Source organism: Bombus vosnesenskii, unplaced genomic scaffold, assembly GCF_011952255.1.
Source record: "Bombus vosnesenskii isolate JDL3184/JDL3185 unplaced genomic scaffold, Bvos_JDL3184-5_v1.1 scf7180000013264, whole genome shotgun sequence".
Lineage (NCBI taxonomy): Eukaryota > Metazoa > Arthropoda > Insecta > Hymenoptera > Apidae > Bombus > Bombus vosnesenskii.
Window position 1 is genome coordinate 110,294 of NW_022882924.1, and position 18,945 is coordinate 129,238.

Genomic DNA, 18,945 nt, shown 5'->3' on the forward strand with positions numbered 1-18,945 from the left:
TTCTAAATGAATTTACATTGAATTCAATACCTCATCTTTATAATATTACTTATTTATTACTGTTTACATTAGTCTCTAAGTTCATTAAATCGCATTTTAATACATTTTTATCATGTGAAAAGGGGTCAGGAGTAAAAATAGAAGATTTAATGAATATTCTGTAGTATTGTATTTAATTTCATGTTTAGTTAATACTTCCGCCGTAAGCGAGGGTGCATTATATTTATGAGTGATGTGATACTACACAAATGGATGTTACAAACGAAATTAAAGTTTTAACAATAAATTATATGTATATATATATTTTATTAAAGTAACATAGAAATTTTAGCCATTACTTATTCTGAGTATACAGTAATTAATATCGTATAAAAAATGGAGAATGAATTAATCTTTGTTTAAAGTTAAATTTAAAATAAAGCTTCTGAACATGTTCAAAGTCTCTTGATCCATATTATAAGTAACGAACGTCCACTGATTGTAGGTCACACATCTGAAACCAAAAATCCTAACTTTTTTTACATGAATAACACAAATTTTGTGAATACTGTTTAACATACGTAGTTACAAAAATATTTTAATTGATGAGGCGTATTACTTTCCTAGAGTGGTACTAAAAGCAAAGTACGTTGAATTGCGAACGTGTTCACGTTTAGTTATAATGTAAATCAAAAAATTTTATACATTAAACGCATAAAAAGATGTTTAATATTTTTTAAATGTTTCATGATATGGAAATATATAATACAATAATTCTACGCAAAACATAGTAAAATTACTCGGAGTATACAGGGTGGTTGGTAACTGGTGGTGGTACAAGCGGAAAGGGGATGATCCTACGCGAAAAAAGAAGTCGAAAATATAGAATAAAAATTTTTCGTTTGAGGCTTTGTTTTCGAGAAAATCGACTTTGAATTTTCGCTCGGTACGCGTGCACTTTATCACGTCTCGTTATAACGGATTTCACTGTAGATCGTTGTCTCGATGGAAAAATTAAAAAAAAAAAAGAATTTTTATTCTATATTTTCGACTTTCGACGACTTTTCACCTTTTACAATCCGAACGCTCTCAACAAAAAAGGCTGCTAGCCGGTCACATGAACGGAAAAAGCTCGGGAATTTCAAATTGTATTTTAGGACCCAACAATATTGATAATTTTGGTATTTTGAGTCAAACACTGCAATAAAAAAAAAAAAAAAACTATTTAGAAAATTGCATTTAGATGATTTTCTTTTATTATTTGTATATTAAGTTTCAGTATAATATACGAACAATAATTGTCATCTTTTATTCAGAACTCTAGCCAAAATTTCATCATAATAGGTTTACATGAAAATATACACAAGTATTGTCTACTTAAGCATCCACGGTCAACGAACATATTGGGGATGCATTTAGGCAGTTAATCATTTTGAGAATTTAACTGAGCGAAACAGATATGATGTGATTAAAATATACGAGTATTTCTTTTTGTCATTCGTATAATTGATAGTAAAATCATGATAATTGGGTATTGTCTGAATAAATAATCACCTTTTAAAGTATGATATATCGTCAAAACAATTCCACCTCTCATAGCAGCTTCTAATGTCCTAAAAAAAAAAAAAAGTACAATTACCACTTAAACGTACTAAACTTGAATATATATGAGTCTTTGTTTTTCTCAGTGAAAGTGTACACGTTGGATTTTTGAAGCTTCGTCACTATGCTCAGCCCCGAAAGAAAATCATCATTATATTTTAGAAATTTTTGCATAAAATAAGATACATAAAATGAAAAAGAAATATGTGGAATGAAATATCTGTAGGTTTGATGTACCGTCGAAATAATACTTTAAAAAATGTATATTACCTTAAAAGCTCCTATTCCAAAATGATGACTTGCTGTGCGTATAGCGTACAAAATTAATTTTTTGTTTTATCTAGTCCATTAAGTACAAAGAAATATTTAAAGGGATGATTAGTTAAATCAAAACTGTATGATGATTCGACATTTGATATAATCATAATCCTTCGAAACTTTCGTAATATGATTAGCGTTATTAATTCTGACACGTAAATTTCGACACGTCTGTATATTTTCCTCCTGCAAAACAAAAAGTATTTTATTAGTATTAATATTATACGAGCATATACATGTTAGTTCAAGTGAAAATTTTGAAGCAATACACCCAAGACACGTTGAGATAATCATTGAAATCTTTCATTAATCACATATTTGTCATCGTAGAAAGGAATGCAATTGCAAAAAAATATTTAATCTTAACTCGATAGACAAAGAAAAGCAAGACAACATTGAAACAAACCTTATGATTCTGCACGCATTCTTTTGCACACATTTTGCGTTTGTATGTTGAATACATACGGGATGGTGAAATAGATGCAATTAAATGTGAAGTGTGCAAATCTGTAAATGAAAATTCTATTATCAGAGAAAGTGATATGTGGTACTTTGTATAATTGCCTTAAATTCTATATAATTAGTGCATTAAAAAAAATTCTAAAAAATTTGGAATAAATGAAGATTATTATTATTAAGATAATTATATCATATATAATCTCATTATTCCATATTACAATACAATCCAATATAATTATTCGTTTGATTCTTAAAGGTATATAATAGTTTTTATGTAAATTTACCTTTTCACTTTTCAATACGTTTTATTCATTCCCTCAGCTAGCAACTGCTATTAGTATCTGTAAACATAAATACTAATATAAATATTTTACATAAAAACAATATATTAAAAGTTTTAATACGGTATGCAATGAATTAATACTTTTTGTATACAAATTACATTTAAAGTTAACGATTACAGATCGTTACAATCGATGAAGCGATTGTTCACAGAGATTACTTCCACATCTTAAACTTCGAGAGTATATCTTGTGAAGTATAATAATACCTTCCATACAAATATGAACTCTGTTATACGACATGAAACATTTTTCACCCCTTCGATAATTAAAATTGTGTAAGTAAAAATTCATGTTACGTATATATATAATATATTAAAAATATATCGTTTTATATGCAGTTTTATACAGTGTAAAACATGTAAATTTGCAAATAAATTAAAATTAACAATTTTTAAAACATAGAAATAGTATAGGCTGCATAGGTCTTACAAACGAAAATTCTTTATGGGTATAACTAATATATAGTTTCAGATTTTAAATATTAAAATATCTAACCTTTTTAAATAATATTTGATAGCACTAAATGCATAAATTATATGTATAGTATATTTGATAAAGTGGCCTATATATATATATTTACCACCCAAGGTATAAGTATAGCCAATACGATATTGCAGTTTTGTTGTTCAAGTAACAATTAGATATATCAGCCTAGATTTCAATAATGAACCCAGACAACCTTTGCTAAAGTTGGTATACAAGAATATTTTGGTTGTCATAGGTAAAAACACGGACTAGGCTGGTAAATTTGTACACAAGTATTATTAGGGTTTTTATAAAATCATATAATAAAACGATTAGATTTTCATAAGAGTTAGCTTGGTTGAATATGAAGTCAATGGTATATTGAATACATACAATTAACAAAATAAACCATTCTATATCGTAATTTCCTATTTGTTTGCTAATTTTGGATAATGTTATAAGTTCAATTTCGCTGGTAAAGATTACAAATTATTAGACTCGTTCAAAAATATGGAGCTCCTTAATTGCTGAATTATAATTTATGTATTCAATATTAAGTAAATAAAGATTACAATGATGAAATATATGTAACATTTATGTTATGTGCCATTTATACTATTTCATAATCTTTACCATATATTCATATAAATGTCCCACCCGAAGATTAAAATAGAAGTACGCATAATAACAGTTTTACAAAGTCTACTCACCTCGTACCAGTAGTTTCACTGACTAGTAGTTTCAAGTATGTAAGCCTATCTTGTGATTGCAGACTCTCCTCCGTTAAGAGATTCTTGATTAACAACAGTCAGTTTATATCGCGCATTATTAGGAATTTCAAACAAATGCGTATTACTTGCACATAACAGTTTCCTTCGATAAAGAAATTGGATAACTTTGATCGCAAGAAATACTTATTTTCATATAATTCATATTATTATCTAGACACTTATTCAATAATGACAATATTTGTCATGTAATGTATAGGCATTGCCAGAAAAATTCTCAAATAAAGATATAGTAGTCTGACCATATCCATTTTTCATAATCAGCTTAGTGGTGTGTTTAAAGTAGTAAGGATTCTCGTTCATTAAGGCCTCTTATGTATACACATCTCATGTGTTTATATAACGTATAAATTATGTAATGCAGATATGTTAAGAACATGTTCATTAAATAGCTATATTTTGGCGAATCTCATTGTAAATGTTCACTTTCATTCAGAAAACACAAGATGAATTTGTATTACATTTTTTAATGCACCGTTTATAAAGTAGTTATTAGTATAATACGAGAATACAATAATATCAAATGAAGTCATGTTTGGAAATTCTTCAATGACGAACCATGTAATAATGACATTCTAGGGGTAAGATTTTACAGAGAGACACAAAATGTGGGTAAAGAATAATGAAGAATAATGAGGAATAATTTAAAATGAATTTCATGAAAATATACATTCCTCCAAGAACTTGTTCATTGTTAAAAATTATCACATTATTGGAAACTTCATAAAAATATAAAATGTATGATGTCCATTATGTCGAGGGATTCCTGAAAGAAATGTGGTGATATATTTGAAAATAATAAACTTGTAATAAAAGTAGATCAGATAATATTACTTTTTCACCATAACTTTCCAGTTTTCTCCAAGCAAATACTTCTAATTGTACTTGATTACATTATATTATGCTTACTTTTATTTAAAACGTCAATATCAAAACTTTAATTTACTCCCAAAATGAGAGAAATGTACCGCAAACACTTTTAAAAAAGGAAGTTTACTACTTTTTAATTTGAAATTAAGTTGAAATTTATCTCGGATGAATCCTTAAAAGTTTATAAAAAGAAATATATCTTAATAGCATTATATATCAGCATTTAAGATAGAACGTAATACTGTTGTTATTATCATTTTCTATTTTAACTATAATATCCCTATCTCTTTTTAGGAAATTCATAACTCACATTCAAGTTAGAACAGTTTAACAAATATACCATTATCGAAATATCTTTGCTTAATATTCACCTATAAGCGGTGATGATTAGTGGTTTAATAATAAAATAAGCTTAACCTCCGAACACACTGCCTTCGTATATTTCTATAAGAAGAATAATATCTGTCGTATAATTACTCCTCGGATTCTTATAAAAATCTATATGTCAAGTATTCTAGTACTTGTTTCAATCCGTAGTTCTCCATAAATATCAACCCATCACGGGTTTAACTTTTTTAAATTTTAACTTTTTTAACTTTTTTAAATTATAGAAAAAGATGTTATAAAATATAAATGTGTAACAATGTAATATAAAATCATCATTGCAGTAGTGTTATTCAAAGTTGCAAGCATACAAATTATAACTTATATGGAGTGTTCATATTTAATTTCCTCTTATAACTTATAGAGATAAATTGTATATGCCTATGACGTAAGTTTGTATGACATATTTAAGATTCAATTTCATAATAAGCGTCGACCGAGTATTGAACTCAGTGTATTGAAAACAAAGATGTAGCGTATTTTCACAATATCTTTCAAATAAACGCGATATTCGCGAAATTTTAACGAAGAAGATTAGTAATTAAATAAACGTTAGTGTATTATATATTCCTATGTATGGATATATGTAAATCTTTATTCATAAAATTACTTTCTGTCAATTATGTTCCTTCACAAAATTTGAATAGCACAAGCGCAGATTGATTACTGCTGCTGAGGATATACGTCTTATTCTAATATAATTACTTTTATAAAGCTTCGAGTAATGCAGATATTGCATATACTTCTTCTCGTGGCGACATTCACACCATCATTAACATAAAGACACGTAACGTATGAATATGCATAATGCACGGAGCAAAACTTTGACACAGACACGTATATAAGAAATTTTACTCGTTATTAGAAAGATAAGTTACCAAATGACCGATATCGATTTTAGTCAATACTAAACGCACTTTTTACTTACTAACTAATTTTTTAATCGTAAAGAACAAAGCTAAAAGTACGGACAATGTATATACTTTCACCCTGAAGAACTACAGAATCAAATGAAATAATGAACTATGAATAGTATATAGTGTGACAATACAATAGTAATGAAAAGCAATACTACTATATTATTTGTAATATTTACATATTGTTTCATAAAGAGAAACTTCTATGAGATGATTATTTTATTGAAAGTACTAATTGACAGTGAATATACGTTTGTCTACATTACTGTATGTTATAGTGACACCGCAAATTTAAATTCAGTTTTTCCATTATATGCGATTCTCATGTTTAGAACAGTCTTATGGGGGATTAAGAGGCGTACAGTTCAAATCATTTCTTTATCCTTGGAATACGGTTATGTTAATAGTCAATGTTTTAACAGTACGCTGATGTTTTGCTTTTTCGATGGCTCAAAAAGTATGCCTGTTAAAATATTTACAATTTGTTAATACATCAAATTGAAAAGTACCATTAAATCCCTTTAAAAGGGCTTCCCATGTATTAAACACACATTCGTAAATTTATATTTGGAAGGGAGTACCCCTAACCTTGTCGGTTTCGAAAAACCGAAGATATTTTCAACATTTCATAGAATATTGCAGTTGGATTTTTTGAAATTCGAAAATTGGCGAAGTTACGGCACCAAAAATCACTGTATATTGCGCGTCAGGTAGGAAGATCTAATATAACGTTTGTGAAACAGAAATTTCGGTTAATTTTTCAATATCGATAAAACTTTGATTTTTTGTTTATTGAAGTAACGTTAGGAAACCGTCTCGGGTCAAATAATCCGGAAAAACGATATGGACTGATTCACGCAAAACAATAAGAGTGAGTGTAAATTCTGTAATTTGGACAATTGTCCCGAAGACAATAATCTGTAATAAGAAAATGGAAAATGATGATGAGAAAAATTGCAGATTTCGTTGCTGCTAGTATTCTCAACGGTGTATATAAAACAATATCATTAATGAAGCAATTTATGAAACCGGTTTATTGGAAGTAGTGCAAGCGATTTTTGCGAAGAAGTAAACAAACAACACCTAAACGCGCGAAAATTCAGGAACACGATAAAGGTCCAAAGAAATTCCATAATTACTAAGAGTAGCTTTAAAACAAGCTGATGAAAGTTTCCGAGCCAGAAGTATCCTGTTATAGAGTTAGAACTGCGAGCTAAGGATAAATTCTTAAAATGTTTGTTTTATTTCGTTAAAATATTGGCTTAAATGGTCTATGACCACGATTTCCTCGAAAACATCGTTTTCACGTGAGACCCAAGGTAGATATCAACAACTAAGTATATTCGACTAACTTTTTAAATTATTACGTATTATTACGTATTATAAGATTACGTAAAATGCACAGCATACGATCTTCTCTGATATTTAAATTCGTTTTATAAAAGTTAACTTTATTGGGTGAAAACCCATTTCCTTTCAAATACCATCATTTGTATATTACTGAAAGCTACACCTAAGGATAGTGAGCTACGTTATAACTACGTTATATTTCTATTTAGGTTGATATGGAAATTTTTCTTGTTTTACGTTCCAGTCACTTCCGATACCAAATTCAAAGGTTTTATCAAACATGACAATAGATAATGTTGCATAACTCCGCCGTTTTGTAATTTCAGACATTAGATGAGACTGAATATAAAACGTTGCCCAACATCCTTTGAAAGAAAATCCCGATATTTCACACAATAATTACCCTGAGAAGGAAAGTCTTAATTTATCTGTTTTCTTGGCTCACAAGATAGGGTACTCCCTTGAAATTTGTTGAAGTGATGCCTCATGAATAAAATAATTCGCGATATCACGAAATCAGATCCACATTGAAAAATATAAAAGCACACTCTCTCAATCATTACATATCACCCTTTCATTGTTGCCTATTCATTCTTATTAATATTGTTTCGCCTTTATGCACAGCATTTCGATCAATGGACAAAAAATAAAAGAAAACAGAGAAATAAGAAGAAAAAAGAGAAAAAGAAAAGAAAGAGAGGAAATGAAAAAAAGGAATTAAGATCTACAGATTGTTCTATCTTGAAATGTTAATAACGAAATCTATTTGTTACTAAAATTGAGGCATAAAGTTTATCACAAAAATCAGCATTTGCATATTTAATCTGATTTTTCTTAAAGTTCAATATCCTATCACCCTTGAAACTGGTGAGAGTAAATTCAATTTCAATTTCAAATAATCTCAATAATAACAAATAATCTTAACTTTTTTAATGTGAAGAATAGTAGTAAATTTTATATTAAAATCAAAGTTTCAATTGTCTAAAATTTGTTCAAAATAGAAAAGATGGCCAAAATGGCATCGCTTCAGCGTTAGGCGATGCTATATATGGACCCACTAAATATTCCTAATCCTTCATTATATAGATACTGTTTATTTTTCTTAAAATTTTTGTTTGTTCGCTACAGTCATCGTATTACTTTTGTACAGTACTGTTACAAAAAACAAAAACGATATAATTCTCTATTTATGAATGGCATAATATGCCTTTATATAAATTACTAATTTACGGAATAGATATTATTACACGCGTAACAATATTTATGAAAACGTTGTCTAAAGAAGCTATGGTTAGTTAGACATAATGAAATAAGATATATACGGAAACATCATAGCCTCAAAAGTTCTAGGGAAAACTGTAATAAAAATTTGTACAATTTACTTATCACAAACTATGATACAAGTGTGTCGAAACACACAGAAAATGATATAATAAAATTAAGGAAATATTCAACTACAGATATAAGGTAATATTTAATAGCAACAAATGATTCATCTGTCATGATGCAAACACACGTATGTTCTGAATCTTTCCCTGAATCAATATAATCGTAGTATTTACATTTTAACAAATGAATGAAAGCTCAATTTAAAACTAAAGAGTGAATTGAAGAAAAAATTGTGTACAGATACAATGTTATGATTTTTGCCCTGAACGCCCATATACTCGAAACACTGTGCCATGATATAAAACGTGAAAGATGATCGATAACAAATTTTGTTGGAAAAAATGACTACAATGCGAACTATCGATTCTTCTCAATCGATTAGAAAAAGGAAGTTATGTTAATACCGTAACATCTTTAATAGCGTCTTCTTTTATTAGGATAGTCATCCTGACGATTACGATCACTTCCACCTTGCCAACGTCCACTACCACCACTACCTCCACGACCACCACCCATATTACCCATATCGACCCTCATATCCATCAAATCCATTATTTGACTACGATCGTCATTGTAACCCCCACGACTACCACGATCCATACTATTATAAGCATCCATAAAAGACTTTGGATCCTAATCATCATTACAGAGAAAGGTGAATTTAATTATTACGCGTAAAGTAAAAACAAAATGATATTTTAAGGACGAAGTGTAGTCGAAAGTTATGAGCCGATATCACCGAAATGAATGCCAACGATTTTTGTTTAATACGGTGAATAACGGTGTTTCGTAGATTTTGGATGTACCATAAATACATTTCACGGTTCAGGGCGACCATCCATGTTTGACAGCAGCACAGGTCATCGTCAATTTTCGTCAAATCACATAGAAAAGAAAGGGGAAAACACAATGTTAGATGTTGTTTGTACGTACAACATTAGTAGAATGGAATGCGTGAATAATACACGCGCTAGAACAAATCATAGATACGAATAGTTACACTGCTTTCAGAGTATGCCGTTTTCTCAACATCGATTAGCCTTATTAAACCAAGCAAATGCCCAACATACGATCGACAATGGTTACCGTCTAAGTCAGTGCACACAAGTCTGGTGAAATAGGTTAGAAGAATATCCTTAGAATGTATTTCTTTGTCTACAATATTTTGCATAAGTCCGTTCATTTAAATGCACCCTTAACTTTATAAGTCATATTTTAAGATTGAATTCGAGTCATAAAATTAAAGGTTTAGAACTTTCAGGATTAAAGTAGAAGTATAGATGTATCACACTAGATTCCACTAGATGATTCCTATGGGTGTAATTTAACTGAAAGAATATACGCTATTATATTATTCCATACCGCTAGAGAAATTTCTCTGAAATTGTTAAAAATTTTAATTTACACGATAGATATTTCAAATTCGGTACCAAGTCCTCATCAAATAATGTTAAACGCACAATAAACGTTCATATATAGAACATTAGGGGTTTTAAAGTATAGAAACGTATACGAGGTTCTTAATTTAAGTACCCAACACATAGTTATACGACTTTTAAAAATATAACCGTTCTAGTGTATGAACAAGAAGTATCTCGTCATATTAGTTACATCAATAGTGTGTATTTTTAGCGATAATGTTGTAACAATTAATATTGAATCAATTTTACACAACTCTGAAGCTTAAACATTGGTATAAGTGACAAAGAGATGTGATCAAGATCTCTAAGCAAACTTTATACAATATCTATACTACAGAATCGTGCATGTAAGGTATGTAATAAATAGTTCACTAAATATATAGTTTGGAATATGAAAAAAGATTCATAAAGATTAATATAACAATAAAAACTCAAAATTATATTCATTTAGATAAATGAAGCATAAAGATTGTTTTAAGCTCTTTTACTTATTGTAAATCAAAATTGATATTGCTGTACTCAGAAACTATGTTTAAATTACACTTAATCTTCAAGTAAATATCTCTAAATAAATGTATGTGTGTATATTTAAATATATACTATATTTAAATAAAAATAATTTCTGAATACAGCTAATTATGTTTAATTAACACTCAATGTAGTTGGGCATTTGTTGGTTAATAAATATCCAATTATTACTATGGAACTATTTAAGCGAGGAAATGAATATTTAATTTAGTTCTAATGTTCAGATTTATACGTTGAACGATGCTAGTTCCATAGTATATAAGCATACCTAATACCTAATTCTTAATGTAACTAGAGAAAATAGAAGAACAGAGCCTCCTGTCTGCAAGCATATGGAGACGCCAATGAGGCACGAAATATTAATTCAGTTTTAGCTTCAATTTTACTGATGAATGCCTAAAAAGTATTCCTAGATTCAATATTTATGAATTCCAAAGCCCTGTTTATGAAGAATATATTCGAATTGAATACGTAGAACATTAACCCAAAGCTTATTACCAGTATAAACTGAAAAAAGCGGATTCCCTCAAATGCTTATAAAAGTATTATCGTTAAAATTCACGTCCTATAGATAAAAGCGAAGATGTTTCAGAATTAGTCATGTATGGTATAGGTAAAAATAAGCGATTGCTAGCTTAAATGTACCGATCTCACAGTGCAGTTAAAAAATTAAAAATTTAGGTATGGCGAGAAGAGTCCGTCCAATAAAACCTTTACCTACCTATACAACCTTTATATCTCGCATTATTTATAATAAGTTAATAAAAATTTCCTAACATTTCTCCAAAATTTCGTACATTTACCTTTAAATATCCTCTCTGTTAATTTCATAACTTTGAATACTTATAAATGTCAGCATGATAAAACCTTCCAGCCAGCAATAAATGCTTTAAAATATTTTTATCAGCATAGAATCATACATTTTTACAAGAAGTAGAACTACATTCAAAAAACCAAAAATGTCACATGTTTCAGTAACCGTTTGTAGTAGACAATAATAGAAACCATATCACATGCGTTTGTAATACAAGTGAAGAATATTTAACAAAGATTGCAGCGGTGTGTTACGTGAACGTAGATAAAAGATTTCAAATATAACATATGATAAGTATCGTCCTTACTACCTCGCAAAATACTTCGGTTCTATGGAGACCGAATAAATTAATTTAAACTTCTGTATCTATTCACGCTACAACAAATGATCTCCCGTTAAGTAGAAAATTTAATGTTAAGGCCCATTGACACCTCCACATGTTATAATAAACTAATTAAAAGTTATTATTGTACGATATATATATTCGATATTAGACTGATTTTAATACTATTGCCATTGTTGCAGACATTAGAACCCTGCTATATTGGAAAGCATGCTTTATAGGAATATTCGTAAAGTTCTTTCACTTATGTTTTTCACAAGTGTAATAACACTAATAATACTCGCGATTTTACCATGCAAGGCAGTTCAATTATTTCTAACAAAAGATTCTCATATATAGGTAGAATAATTTGTTTAGTAATATCACCAAATGGAAATATACATAAATGAAATATCAAAGAAATAGTTTCAGAAAAAATAAATACTTTATGGAAAAAAGAAAATATATATATACATACATACATATATATATATATATGCGTGTATGTGCATATGCATATATATGTACATATACATAAATATATATATATTTATGTATATATATAGAATGATACTTTAATGGGGGATACATTACCACTGGCATGCTGCTTCCACCTGTAACGAAGTAAATTTTTCCATTACAAATAGTTTTGAAGAATTTTGAACGAATGTTTCATGTAAAAATTTATATATAATAATTATTTATATATAATTTTATATATAATAATAACAATCAGTATAAAATATAAATTTCTATTTCAAGGAGAACTAATTGAATTCAAATATACTAGTAAATAAATACACATTATATGCTAGAGAAATATTGTTGAGTTTATGAAGAATAACATTTCAACATCTTAAGAAACTTACCATCTGGCTGTCCATATCCATCGCGGTCATTATTACCAACGGAATCATAATTTTTTCCTCCCATCCCGCCTCCTCCACCTCCTCTCATTGTTTGCTCCTTAAATATAAGAGGAACATAAGCGCAAGCGTTAGTAAAAAAAAAAAAAAAAAAAAACAAAACAAAACAAAACAAAACAAAAAAAATACAAATATACTGACACACAAACATTATAAGTAGTGATACTATCCTATTCCTATCACTATGATAATGATAATAAATGTTAACACTTTACCGACCGATAGCCTATTATTTGAACAGTAATTTATTTAGTACTAAGGCACCTTGCTCAGTTGCGTCAGTTGCGTTGCTTTGTAAGCTCCCACAGTTTTATACCAATTTAAAAAACTTACCGTTCGCGTTCGTGGAGAGTCTAAACCGAAACAGAGTCAGCGCCTAAGATGCCGGTCGGGCGTGCGTATGCTGTTGAATCGCTAGCGGTCGGTAAAGTGTTAATAATAATAAATAAAATAAATAAATAAAAGTGTTAATAATAAATAATGCGTTCTCGCAAACGCATAAAAAATAAAAATCTTTTATGTAACCTCCGCATGTAGTTTTTTTTAAATACATGTTTCTAATAAATACATGTTACTGATCTCTATTGTCATCCCTATAGTATAAAGATGTTAAAATTTCAACCTATTATCATAGAAACTTTCTGTAATTCCAATGAATTTAGTTTTTTGTTAATGTTGCCAAGTAATTACCTGCATGAATAAATTATTTTCTTGTTGACGACGATGTAGCTCCTCTTCTTGTCTTCTAATACGCATTGCCATTTCTTCCTGTTGTCTCCTTCGTAGTTCTTCTTCACGCGTTCTTTGTTCTTCAGCCTGTCTTTCTTTCATTTCCCATTCTCGCTTTTGTCTCTCACGATCGGCCTCGCGCATACGCAATTCTATCAATTAAAGAAAATCAACTTATTGATTTCCTGATTTATTACACTTACATTGCTTGTGCGATGTATATGTATATATTAAAGCAATATCTTTTAATGATGTTAAAATACTTACGTTCTCTCAACAATTCAGTTTCGTGTTCATATCGTGCAAATTCCATTTGAGCTTCCAATTTTTCTTCCTCCATTGCCATTTCTCTTTTTAGTGCTTCTTCTTTCTGCTCATATAATTCGTGCAGCTGTTTCCACCTCGTTCCATATTCATATTCAAAACTTCCTATCTTTGCAAACCTTGGACCAATATCGCGAGCTGTAAAAAATTCCTGATTTTTCCGAGGTAGATTTTTGTCTGAATAACCATCAATGTCATCTAGTAATTCAAATGGTTTAACAACTACAGGACGTAGAGACCTATAAGTAAATTTTCGAATGTAAGTTTTCGAAGTTCTCTCTCCTTGTTTCAATAAAATTATATTTAAAATAATGTTTTGTGTTCCAATTTGCGGCACACAATACAAACATCTATTGTATCATGCTTCCTTTGGGAACTATTTTTCTTTACCCCGTTATGATCAATTTTTAGGCACTTGTAGATAAATTAAATACGTCAAACAAGCGTGGCATTGGGGTAAACAACATTTTTATTTATAGTAAAAACGTACGCGGTTAAAAAGTAGCATCCTTCTGTGCACTTTCGTAAAGCAAGTTGGGCTGATGGTTTTCTGCAGAATTCTACAATTCCCTCTCCAGTAGATTTTCCCTTGTCATCCGCTATAACTATCGCCCGTTCAATTTCACCAAAAACACTGAATGCCCTCTCAAGCAATTCATTCGTTATCCAAGGTGTAAGATTTTTAACTTTAACTGTCGAAGAATGTGGAGCAAAACGAACTTTAAGTGCGCGTCCTTTACTATTTGTAAATACATTTTTTCCATCTAACTCATGTTTTGCCTTCTCTGCATTTACCCTATAATCCTATAAAATAAAAGATTAAGTTATAGTTTAATGTCATACATACAAATCCATATATACATATATATATATACATGCAATGCATCATATAGTATAAGATAGCAGCCTAAAACTTATCATTTTCTTTCAGACGGTAATTATTTTAATCATTTTTTTATGTAAACATTACGAAAAAAAGGAAGAATGAAAAATTATTGAACTTACCATCCTAAGAAATGCAAAGTTTTTCTCTTTATTTACAAAAAGTTCGGATATTTCACCATATTGTTGAAAGATCTGTTGAATTTCCTCTTCTGTAACGTCATTTGACAAGTTTCCAATATACAGACGATTACGACCACTGAATTTCTTTTCAGTGGTTTCTGGAGGTGGTAGATCATGCGTAGGACCACTAATAGCCATAATCCGTTCCATTAAACGATCCTGATCACGAAAATAAAAGTAGCATTAATAAGATTATAAAAAGGTATTGTGTATTAATATGTACACATTGATTTCTCGATTTACACTGATCTTTTTAATGTTAGTTTACGATTGCAATTTCATTTTACACCAGAAAACATTTTCTTATTGTATATTAGTATACATAATATATAAATTCTCGCTTGATTAGCTAATTATTACATCATTCCAATCTTTTCTGCTTAACTTACGCATATTATATTAACACATTCAATGTGGCATACAAAATTGAAGAGGGCCTCTGATGGCGAAAATCGATATTTCTATAACATGTATCCCACTTATTCAGGCGTCATCCGCAAGAAAATAGGAAATCCGGAAATGCATACGTTCGCGTCTTCTGCATTGAATGCGTTAAATGCGTGTTTACAAGTAGCAAGGATATTGATTTCGTGTTAATTAAAAGAGAAAAGAGAGACTATTTTGAGCTACAGTACTGACAACAACGAGGAATAAAATTTCTTTTGGTTCTGTAAGCTCTCATTATTATCCTTTTTTTATAAAAATATGAAATAAATAATTTTATAACTTATATTGATTTTCTCTATAAATAATTCTTTTATAGTAATTTTTATCTAAGTAAAGAATCCACATATAGAACACATACTTCGCGTTAATTGAAAAAAATAATTTCTTTAATTCATACTTACATCTTGTGATCGATTTCCCATGTTTCTATCACCCCCTCCGCGGCCACCTCTACCACCACGCATTCCACCGCCACGTCCAATACCCATACCTCCACCCATACCTCCGCCTATTCCTTCATTCATGGTATTGTCCATACCACCATCCATAGGATCATTCATTTTCATCTGTAATATTTATAAAATTCAGTCACGTTTATATACATACTTATTATTTGTATACATGCTTATAATTTCTGATGTGTTTATTATTATTATTATTATCATCTTTCACAACTGACATTTTCGTTTTCTATTAAAAAAATAACAAGTTACATCATAGACGGACGAGGAGGTAGCTATATAAAAGTGGTCTCACGATTAATCCTTTGCGGACTACGATTACACATTGTCGTTATGCGATAGAGAAGACATTGACTGGTGCAAATACGATTATCATAGAACCGGACAAGTAACCGTGGTAGTTAGATACTCGAGAAACTAATGACAATGATCCTAGGTTCAATAACGAATCCACGGTCGACGGCATGATAGATGAACGTGCTCACAAAATCTAAGTCGGACGCGTAATGTTCACTGGTCGTAAGGGGTTAATCTTTTCGTCGATGAAATCGCGAGAGAGAATGACCTTCCTGTCCCGATGATGCCACAGAAGAAAACTATAATGGGATGTGTCTAAGGACACGAGATAATCGGATTCGTCGAAAAAAGCCTTCGTTCAGAAAGTAAGGGAAATTGGCGTTGCTACTAATTGGTCAATCTCCATATCGGTGGTTAGAAAAAGATGCTAGCCACCCTCGAGGGAAAGTTGCTAGTGAGAGACGCCGCTCGTTGAAAAATAGGTCTCTCCTATTTTCCCGTAGTTGGGACAAAGACTGTTTGTCTGTTTGAAGGACTTGAGTTAGCTAAATCTTAAGATTTATAATGGGCCCTCGGGCTAGCTGAACATGTACTGCGGAGACGCATCGACATCTAGCAATCATCTTACTCGAAGAATAGGGTCTGCGTGTGGCGAGCTACACGACAGAGACCGTTAGAATGTTTACTGTCGAGTGTTACAACTATTTCCTTTTTAAAGAGAGCTATAGAATTACTCCATGCCTTTGTTAGACAAGACGTTCAACCCGTGATCGCGGCTACATTCGGCGACTGGCTGTTGCCTCGAACCCAAGCTCATTATCACAAGTCTCGAACAATTACAATCGGATTGAATAACTACGATTGTTTAATTACAGCTATAGTAGACTCTAGGTTACAATGTTGCGGGATTATCCAAAATTCCAAAGGCTCCGGTGTTCTTTCATCTCCGACATATATATATATATTTCGAACACAGCGGTTGCTGAAGACTTGGTTACTGACTACTAATCGACAGTGCATAGTAGTGGCTATAACACAGTTTTTGGAAAGGCTACGTTAAAACGTACAACCTGTTGATTATAAAAGGTTTACGTCCAAAGATACAAATACCAAAAGTTAATCACAAAGTAAATTTGGTAGATTAACATTATCTTCGCCAAAATTATGGACATTGGAGGTCTTAGAAATCGGCCATTTTGCGTAGCAATTTTTCGAAATATTTATTTAAATCTCATAAATGCTAATAAATACTGAAATGATACCTGACGTTATGAATTTTACAAATTGTTATTATTATTACCTAAAACTAAATTAATTCAAATTCTAAATAATTTTGAAATTCCAAATTCTCATTTAAAATCTAGAAAAATTACATTTACATCGCTACAAATACATTAATAAAATAAATTATACTATTTATAGGAGAACAAAAATGTTTTAACCACGTGTTGTAAAGGCGAGGATACATTTATCTGCCATTTCAATTTTCGTACACGCCATTTTGTAACTACTCTGATGAAGAATCAATATATTATAATCATTTCTTCATACAGAAACTCTGGTAAACAACAACGTTTACTCACAGCAATAAAATTATTGACTATAATGTATTTTATATCGACCTTACAGAATAATAGAACTAAAAATCTCAGTTTACTTTATCAGCGCTTCTTTTTCGATGTATCTAATATTCCAATTTGAGAAATATTAATATAACTTCTCGAGTACTTATAAATTTTATTGCCTACAGTAACGGTATACATATATGTTAACGTAATTAAAATACAGTTAATTAAATAGTATTTATACTGCACCACAAAAAAGACTAACATTATTTTAGTTGCAACACTATAATAAATTGATGTGTATATAACATAAATAAAAATTATATTTATAAATAACGGCATTTAATGAATCGAAAGGGCAGAAGTTTAAAACCAGTGGAAATATTACGCATCAATTTATAGCAAATATGGCGGTAGGAACAACGACTATAGTCTCAACAAAAAAAAATATATATATATATATGTATATAAAAGAATTATATGAAATTCTTACCGGTCCATCGTTATTTCTGTTTCCTCCGCCCATTCCGCCACCACGTCCGCCAGAAAAACGTGTCCCTCCTTTTCGCCCCCGAGGACCACGGTTGCCGCCACCAGGAGGATTCCGTTCTCGTGGATTTTCATTACTATTCTCTGTAGATGCATTCTGCGATTCCTGTTTTAATTTAGGCGATTCGGCTCCTGCCATCGTCCGCTCAAATATTTCAAGCCGTAATTATTAAAGACAAGATTTTTCGCTAAAAAGTTCGATTTACTTCCCACTCTTCTGCGAAACGAAGCGTTGATTATGGCGTCCGACAACGAAGTGAACGAAGAAGCAAAATTGGAGAGCTACTAGAGGAATTGACCCACTACGTACCTCCATCTCCGGTGCATTATGGGTATATTTCTCCGAGAACATGATTGGTTGTTTTATTAATAGAGATTGCATTTGATTGGTTAATTCAAACAAATGCAACGTCGCCATTGTTAATGAATAAAATTAACCGGAAGTACCATTTTAATTCTAGACTTTGTGAATCTAGACTAATATATATAATTTTTATTTTCATCTGTTAATGCTATATTAAAATATATTTTATGCTTCGTATGATTATATGTTTTGTGATATTAATTACAACTATATATTTTAAAAATAGTACGTATTTTCCAACTTTTCCCAAGCCTATTCGAGTGCGTAA

General features: G+C 30.4%; 1 protein-coding gene across 4 annotated transcripts; it reads right to left on the reverse strand.

The window, feature by feature from the left end:
- Window positions 1-154: 154 nt before the first annotated feature.
- Window positions 155-18,584, reverse strand: LOC117239040 (hrp65 protein-like). 4 transcript variants are annotated; one of them, XR_004494335.1, is made up of 14 exons: window positions 18,258-18,583; window positions 15,843-16,007; window positions 14,935-15,153; window positions 14,420-14,733; window positions 13,873-14,168; window positions 13,567-13,757; window positions 12,820-12,916; window positions 12,545-12,564; window positions 2,643-2,699; window positions 2,306-2,406; window positions 1,852-2,085; window positions 1,534-1,592; window positions 1,049-1,177; window positions 155-493 (listed from the first exon to the last, which is right to left on the reverse strand). XR_004494335.1 is itself a non-coding variant. In XM_033504303.1 (9 exons), the coding sequence occupies exons 1-9, from the start codon at window positions 18,450-18,452 to the stop codon at window positions 9,280-9,282; spliced, it is 1,716 nt and encodes a 571-aa protein (XP_033360194.1). In that variant the 5' UTR covers window positions 18,453-18,584; the 3' UTR covers window position 9,279. The 4 variants fall into 4 exon arrangements, 1 of the variants encoding a protein (XP_033360194.1); XR_004494337.1 differs by lacking the exon at window positions 2,306-2,406; XR_004494336.1 differs by lacking the exon at window positions 1,049-1,177.
- Between the last annotated feature and the right edge of the window lie 361 nt (window positions 18,585-18,945).

Bases quoted from the DNA above. Each gene is read 5' to 3' on its own strand.
- LOC117239040 (XM_033504303.1), bottom strand. From the start codon at position 18,452: ATGGCAGGAGCCGAATCGCCTAAATTAAAACAGGAATCGCAGAATGCA. The intron at 14,169-14,419 runs GTACGTTTTTAC...ATTTACTTATAG, and splicing joins GGATGCTACTTTTTAACCGC to GTCTCTACGTCCTGTAGTTG. The intron at 12,565-12,819 runs GTAAGTTTCTTA...ACTTCGTTACAG, and splicing joins TGGATATGGACAGCCAGATG to GTGGAAGCAGCATGCCAGTG.